This window comes from Bison bison, unplaced genomic scaffold (assembly GCF_000754665.1).
Source record: "Bison bison bison isolate TAMUID 2011002044 unplaced genomic scaffold, Bison_UMD1.0 scf7180017864039, whole genome shotgun sequence".
Classification (NCBI taxonomy): Eukaryota; Metazoa; Chordata; class Mammalia; order Artiodactyla; family Bovidae; genus Bison; species Bison bison.
In genome coordinates, this window is record NW_011494611.1 from 2,659,096 (window position 1) to 2,666,924 (window position 7,829).

Consider the following 7,829-nt stretch of genomic DNA (forward strand, 5'->3'; position numbering starts at 1 on the left):
AGGTCAGCGTGTAGAGAGGCCCTGTGGCAGGAGAGGGTGTGGCACGCCTAGACCAGGGAAAGACTGAGAGGGACCGTGGAAAGAGCTGGAACAGGAGAGCTCACGGGGGGGTGCAGACAGGGACCTTCAGCCCATGTTAAAGGCTCAGCTCTGTCCTGGGAACAACAGGAAAATACTGGTGAATTTTCAGGTGAAGGATGAGATGATTAAGTGGCTGCTACAGTGGTCCAGGCAAGAGACTTTAGGGCAGTAGGTGAGTTTGAGAGCACCCTAGGAGGTAACCAGGACCGGAGCAGGTGACAGGTTGGATTGTGGGGTTTAGGGGAAGGGAAATAGCAAAGACACCCTGCAGGTTTCTGCCTTGTGCAGTTGGATGGGGTGATGTTTCCATTTGCTGAGACAGGAAACCCTAGGGGGACAACCAGGTTTAAGGATTGAGGCTGGAGGACCTTTGAGACCACCAGAGGAGGTATTAGGTAAGTATTTGGCCGTATGGGGGGATTTACTGGGCTTCTTGCCATCACCCCATATTAGGAAAATGAAAGCCCAGGGGTTGAGATGACCTAGGTAATGGGACTCGGTGAGTCCAGGTCTCGTGTATATGAAGCCATGACGTGTCTTTCCAGAGTCTGAAGAAGAGGATGAGGACAGCCCAGAAAGTTCCAACTTGCCTCTCAGCTGGCTCCCCCAGCAGGATCCTCAATCGGACATGACCAAAGAGGATCCAAGTGAGGCTCTGCAAGGTCCTGAGGTCCAGGAAGCTGGAGAGAGCTCCCCGAGGTTGGGGTATGAGACCTATCTCAGCTCAGGGGGCCATGGGAGCACCAGCCCCACCACTCTGGACTGGGGTCAGCCTGCAGGCTGGGTAGCTTCTAGCAAACAAGCCAGTGGAGACAAACTTCCAGAACATTCTGAGGTCAACCCAACTGTTGACTTCAGCTCACCCAGGTCCTGGAGCAGTGGGACTGTGAGCCTAAATCACCCCAGTGACAACCTGGATTCTACCTGGGAAGGAGAGACTGATGTCCCCCAGCCCACTGCCCTGGCAGAAACTTCACCCCAGAGCCCCAGCCACCACCTCCTCAACCCAAATGACAGAACTGAAGGAAGTGTTGCTCTGGCAACGCCCACGGAATTCCAGGGATCCTCAGCACCACTCGCCCAGAGCCTCCAGTGTCCTGCAGATAGATGGAGGACAGAAAACAGCAGCCTCTCCTGCCCTCAGCCGGGGGACCAGTCCTGGAAGCAGATACGGATGTCACCTAAGCCACTCCCTTCCCGATTCACCGGCTCCATCAGCCCTCCCAACCCCTCCCCTAGGCCAAATCGGCAGGACAGGCCACCCCCCAGGCCGGGAGCCACTCTGGCTGGCCACTCATCTTCTGATGCCCCCAAGTACGGCCGGGGGCGGCTGAACTACCCGCTCCCTGATTTCTCCAAGGTGGGACCCCGGGTGAAGTTCCCCAAAGATGAGAGCTACCGCCCCCCCAAGGCCAGAAGCCACAGTAGGCTGCCCGAGGGCCCTGCCAAGCCACTGATCTTCAAGTCTCCTGCCGAGATTGTGCGAGAGGTGCTGCTGAGCAGTGGAGACGTCTGCCCTGGAAAGAACCCACCTCCTACCCACCCCATCACCAGGGTGCCCCAAGAATTTCAGACACCCGAGCAAGCCACCAAGCTTGTCCATCAGCTCCAGGTAAGCCTGACTCACTTCCACACCAAGGCGCCTGCTGGTGTGGGTTGGAGGCTGGATAGGATTGGCACGGGGTTGGGGGGGGGGTCTGGGGGATCTGGGGGGCCAACCAGGAGCCCCCTGCTCGTGATGGGAGTGTTATACCCCCAGCGATGAAGATACTCCCAAGCCTGTTGTTCAAAAAAAAAAAAGCAGTGATTGCACTCATGCTGTAAGGATAGGCTGTGTTTGTTTTCAAGTCCTGCTAAGAAAAATTCGAAACATACAAGAGAGAAAATAGCAGTGATGAACCCCCGAAGCCGATCACACAGCCATATCTACCTTTTTCATCAACGGCCTCACCTCCTCGACCTCTCACCTGCTACTCCTGGGGTATTTTGAAGCAAATTTCAGGCATCAAATCATTTAACCCTCAAATATTTCAGTGTGTATGTCTAACAATAAGGAATCACTCTTGAAGATAATCGTCGGCCTACCTAAAACTTAATGCCAATTCCTTAATATTAACCAATGTCCAGTCAGTATTCAGATCTCCCCCTTTGTCTCATAAATGGCTTATTTCAGTTTGTGTGAATCAGAATCCCAAACACGGCTCAGATAGGTATTGGTTGTTGTGCCTTCAAGTCTCTCACCATCACCTTCTGCCTTTTTGCTTTTTTTTTTTTTTTGATGTGGACCATTTTTAAAGTCTTTATTGGGTTTTTTTTTTGGCCGAGAGGTATGTGGAATCTTAACTTCCTAGCCAGCGATCAAATCCAAATCCCCTGCATTTGAAGACAAAAAGTCTTAACCACTGGGATGCCAGGGAAGTCCCTTCTTTGCATTTTCTGCCAAATCTCTTTCTTCAGTGTAATTTATCTGTTAAAGGAACCAGTTCTGTCCTGCAGAGTCTCCCACATTCTGGGGTTTTATGATACACCCTCTGATATCTTTTCATATGTCTCCTTGTCCTCTCTTTGTCCTGTGTTTTACCCAGTTAGAACTAGAGGTGTTTCCAGGTTGTAGTCGTTTGCTTATTTCCCCCCGATCGTAGTTCCATGTGGGTAGGGATTTTTGGCAAGAGTCCATCATAGGTGGTGCCTTCAGGAAGCGTAAACTGCCTGTTGGTCTCATTTGTGATATTGACTCTTGATGGCCATTACCTTGATCCAGGCTTTCACTGAGGGCGACAGAGTGGTAGTACCCTTTTTTTTTTTTTGCTGGAAATCTTCTATAAAATAAAACTTTCCTTCATCAACTATTTGGTTACCAAGGGCTCATTCACATGGGAAAGACAGGAGAAATGCTGGAATCTGTCCTTCTAACGACCAGTTTTCAGAACAATGCATGGGTTCCCTGGCCTTCTTCAAAGGTGACCAGTGACATTTGTTTTTGCTTTTCCTCTGTAAGGACTCGTTTTAAGAAGCACTTCCGTTTTGTTTCTGGCAGGTTGTAACTCTGAGTAAATGCAACTGTGATTTTCAAGTCTTCTATTTTCCTACCAGTGGACCCTTAGATGGTTCATTCAATCAGCCATTCAGAGATACTGACTAAGCACATATTACTTAACTCCTGGGAGTAGAGCCATGGGGAAGACACACGCAGGCAGAGTTCAGATAGATAGGCAAGTAGCTGAGGTTCTCTGTGACCGGTTATGCATCGCAGTGAGCTGGCCCTGAGGCCATCGCCGCTGTCGGGGCTATAGGCAGGTGGGTGCCTGAGTGGTCCTGCGGCCTCAGACCCTCCAGAATTTGGCCATGGGGTCTGCACTGCAGGGGTCTGCTGCACTGCCACTACTGAGCCCTTTCCCTCCGAGGCACCCAGAGCCCCGCTTTGGGGAGTGGGTTCCCGGGGTGGGGGGAAATCTCACAGTCAGAGGCCTGGTGTGTGACCTCGTTGCCCCCCTTTCCGCAGGAGGACTATCACAAGCTCCTCACCAAATATGCCGAGGCCGAGAACACCATCGACCAGCTGCGCCTCGGGGCCAAGGTACTGGGCCGGGTAGGGTGGAGGGGTGGAGGGGGTGACGCTTTTCCCTAGCCACTGCCTCCTGCCTCCAGAGACCCTGGGGCTAGGGGACGCAGTCCTTCCTTGTTCTACCGTAGGGTCACTCTGTGACCCTGGGGCGGCAACCTGCCCCCTCCAGGCTGTTGATGAGCTCTGAGTCCTCGAATCCTAGAATCTGGGGTGCCCAGGAATTTCACCAGAAGCTCTTCTTCTAGATAAACTCTGGAGTAAGACCACCTGGGCACAACTCTTGTCTCCATTACTGACTAGGTCTGTGACCCTAAGGAAGTTACCTGGACTCTCTGAGCCCCAAGGGAGTAGTGCAGAATTTCTGCTCAACCCTGGGGGCTAACACTCCCCTTTGCCTTTCTCCTCCCCTGTCTCCTCACCCACAGCCTCTCCACCCGTTCTGAATGTCTAGTGCAGGAGAGGGGAGTGTGGAGGGGGAAGTCGGTCCCCCCACATCCTGCCCAGTCCTCACCCGGTCTATGGGAGGCTGTGAACACTGCACTTGGGACCTTCCCCTTTTCTGGGGTGAGGCAGGAAGTGGGACTTGTCGCAGTCCCTCCTGGCTTCCTGCTTCCGCCTACGGGCCTCTTGCCTCATCAAGCAGCAGTGGAGGAGGGGTGGGAGCTGGGGTGCAGAGATGCAGACCCTCCCTCTCACTTGCCTCCTCTCTCAGGGCCCCCACCCAGGCTGCCCCCATCCTGCTCCGAGACCCTCTCCCTGCCAGGGAGCTGCTTTCCACCATCTAGCAACTCCTCTTCCACGATGTGTTGCCAAGGCCGCCACGTTGAGAAAGCGGAGGGGCCCTGTTCTAGGAGCAAGACTTCCCCACGTCCCCACATCCTCCTGACACAGGCAGATCCTTTCTGTCCTGGCCTCCTTGGGCACAGCTGTAAAAGGGGGTTAAACACACTTGCTCCTCGGAAGGAAACCTGTGACCAACCTAGACAGCACATTCAATAGCAGAGGCATCATTCTGCCCACAAAAGTCCGTATAATCAAAGCTATGGTTTTTCCAGTAGTCATGTGTGGATTTGAGAGTTGGACTATAAAGAAAGCGGAGTGCTGAAGAATTGATGCTTTTGAACTGTGGTGTTGGAGAAGACACTTGAGAGTCCCTTGGACTGCTCGGAGATCAAACCGGTCAATCCTAAAGGAAATCAACCCTGAATATTCATTGGAAGGACTGATGCTGAAGCTGAAGTTCCCAATATTTTGGCCACCTGAGGCAAAGAGCCAATTCATTAGAAAAGACCCTGATGCTGAGAAAGATTGAAGGCAAAAGGAAAAGGGGGCAACAGAGGATGCAATGGTTAGATAGCATCACAGACTCAATGGACATGAGTTAGAGCAAACTCTGGAAGATAGAGGGCACGGGAGCCTGGAGTGCTGCAGCCCATGGGGTTGCAAAGAGTTGGACACAACTTAGGGACTGGACAACAGCAGGCCTCCTGGGAGCCACTGGGCTGCCCCCTCCCAACCCCCATGTCTTCAGGCTTCTTTCAGCTCTCTGAGTCAGATTCAGGGGCAGAAAGAGAGCTGGAGGACTGTTGAGGGGGCTTGATAAGACATCCCTTCTGGGGAAACCACATTGTCATAGGCTCCTAGAAGGTCCAAGGAGAAACGGTCTGGTCATCAGGTCCCCTGTCTCACAGATTGGAGAATCAGGACCCCAAAAGGGGCAGAGGTTGCCAAAGGTCAAGGTCAAGAACAGAGGCTGGGAATATCTTCTCCCTCCCTCCTTTCCTACCTTCCTCCTTTACTCTTGAAAGGGAATGAGTCTGGGTTTTGGAAGTACCTATCTAAGAATCAGAGAATATTAACAGTATTAAAATGAAGGTGTTCATTGGGTGCCCTTGTGTGCCAGGCACAGAGTAGGCATGAGCAGGGGGACTCAGTGGGATCACAGCCATGTGCATCTCCTGGACATTTCCCCCGACCCAGTAGGGACTCACCATGTGGGGAGCCAGCCTGGCTGGTATCCCAGACCCCAGTGTGTGAAGAGGTAAGGTAGAAGAGGCCAGGAACGGTGCAGCGTTAGCTCACCTGCTTTTGCTTTCTAGAAAAAGTGATTCTTTGGCCTGAGAATTCTCCTCAAGAGAAAGGTGGGTACACGTCAGCTCGACTCTCCTGGAAGCAAAACAATCCTCTCCCCGCCCTGGGAAACAGTACAGGCAGGACTCACGTCCCAGCGTGCTGAGAAGGACGTGGAGCCTGAGTGGGAAGGGGCCTCACTGGGTCTGCAGAGCTTGGGGAGCTGAGTTTCCAGCCGGGCCTCTCCCTGTGTCCAGAGCTCTGTCCAGGCTCAGGAAACCCCAGGATGGCTTCCTGCTCAGAGACCTCGCCAGGGAGGCCAGCTCACAGAGGCAAAAGTGTTACTGCTCCTGCAGGCTGAGCTGCTGAGAGTCCCGTGGACTGCAAGGAGATCCAACCAGTCCATCCTAAAGAAAATCAGTCCTGAATATTCATTGGAAGAACTGATGCTGAAGCTGAAACTCCAATACTTTGACCACCTGATGCAAAGAACTGACTCATTTGAAAAGACCCTCATGCTGGGAAAGACTGAAGGCAGGAGGAGAAGGGGACAGCAGAGGAAAAGATGGTTGAATGGCATCACCAACTCAACGGACTTGAGTTTGAGTAAACTCCAGAAGCTGGCAATGGACAGAGAGGCCTGGTGTGCTGCAGTCCATGGGGTCGCAAAGAATCAAACACGACTGAGCGACTGAACTGAACTGAACTGAACTGAGGTTGAGCTGGCTGGAGTGACCTTCCCAGCAGCCAGCTGAGCCACTCACTCTGCTCAGAGCCCCCAGGGGAAGGCCTGGACCCCAGGCCAGGGATGTGACCCTGGAGACCCAAGCCAGGCACAGCAGTAGAGGAGCAGCGACAGGTGGGGACCAGAGGAAGGAGACTGGCATTTGCTGAGCAGTAAAAGCTGCCAGGCCCCAGGCTAAGCATACTGCCAGGGTCAACTCATTTGATCCTCTTCACAAGAGGAAACTGAGGCTCGGCCAGTTGGAGCGATTTGTGCAAACTTTCCACAGCTGGTAAGAGATTAAAAGTGGGGGATTAAACTCTGCCTGATTCCAGAGTGGGCACTGTTTCTCGCTGTGCCTGGGTGAGCTCCGCTCAGGCCCTGGCAAGGTATGTGGCAGAGGCATAGGGACAAGGTAGAATGAGGATATTACAGTGTAATAATAATAGCAATAAGTGATGCTACGGACTACTGTCCTAAGTCATCTACCACTGGGGAAACTGAGGCACAGAGGTTAAGGGATTCACCCAAGATCACTCGCCAAGCAGGTGCCAAACCTGGGGTTTGAGCCCAGTGTTCTGGCTGCAAAGCCCACTCCGAGTCGACTGTCTTTTTAGGCTTACGAGTTTATTTATGTATTTATTTTTTTAGGTTTAACAGAGCCAAACTTGATGATCCTGGTTTCTGCCGCTGAGGTGGCTGACCAGGGAGTCCCAGGGCCTGGCCTGGGGGCACCACTGGATCTGGTCTCGGGTGGAAGCAGGGAGGGAGATAGAGCTGATCAGGAGTCAGTGCCCGGGGACCAGCTTAGGGTCAGAATTTATAGGGGTGCCCTGGCTCAGCCAGTGAAGAATCCACCTGCAATGCGGGAGACCTGGGTTCTATCCCTGGGTTGGGAAGATCCCCTGGAGAAGGAAAAGGCTACCCACTCCAGTATTCTGGCCTGGAGGATTCCATGGACTGTATAGTCCATGGGGTCGCAAAGAGTCAGACAAGACTGAGCAAGTTTCACTTCACTTCACTTCGTGCATTCACTACCCTGGGGCCATCTCTCTCCAGCTGCTGTCCCCATCTCAGCTGTAGGAGGGTCTGGAGGGGTTGAGACCGGAAGTTACCCCAGAGAGAATCAGGGGGCATGACACAAAACCGTCTTTCCTGAAGTGTGTGTTCTGCAAGCCACCTGGTGGGGGTGGGGTCGGGATGCAAGGATGGGGGAGGGGCTGGGGGAGGGGGACGGGGGAAGTAGGGAGAAGGGCTAGGGAGGTTTGTGTGTTCTGAGGGGTTGAGGAAACATTTCCTATTCTCTCCACTCCCCGCCCCTTTCATAAAGTCCATTAGCATTTTAAAGGCTGTGTGAAACCCAGCTGTGCTGAGAATAGTTGGTTATTT

The 7,829-nt window shown here is 53.0% G+C and overlaps 1 protein-coding gene across 2 annotated transcripts in view; it reads left to right on the forward strand.

The window, feature by feature from the left end:
- Nucleotides 1-7,829, forward strand: part of AKNA (AT-hook transcription factor) — a 59,398-nt gene that overhangs the window by 20,323 nt on the left and 31,246 nt on the right. For both annotated transcript variants that reach the window (XM_010835140.1, XM_010835139.1), the window contains exons 3-4: nucleotides 627-1,693; nucleotides 3,584-3,658. In XM_010835140.1, the coding sequence (XP_010833442.1) occupies nucleotides 627-1,693; nucleotides 3,584-3,658 (1,142 nt within the window). The remainder of the gene's footprint in view (nucleotides 1-626; nucleotides 1,694-3,583; nucleotides 3,659-7,829) is intronic.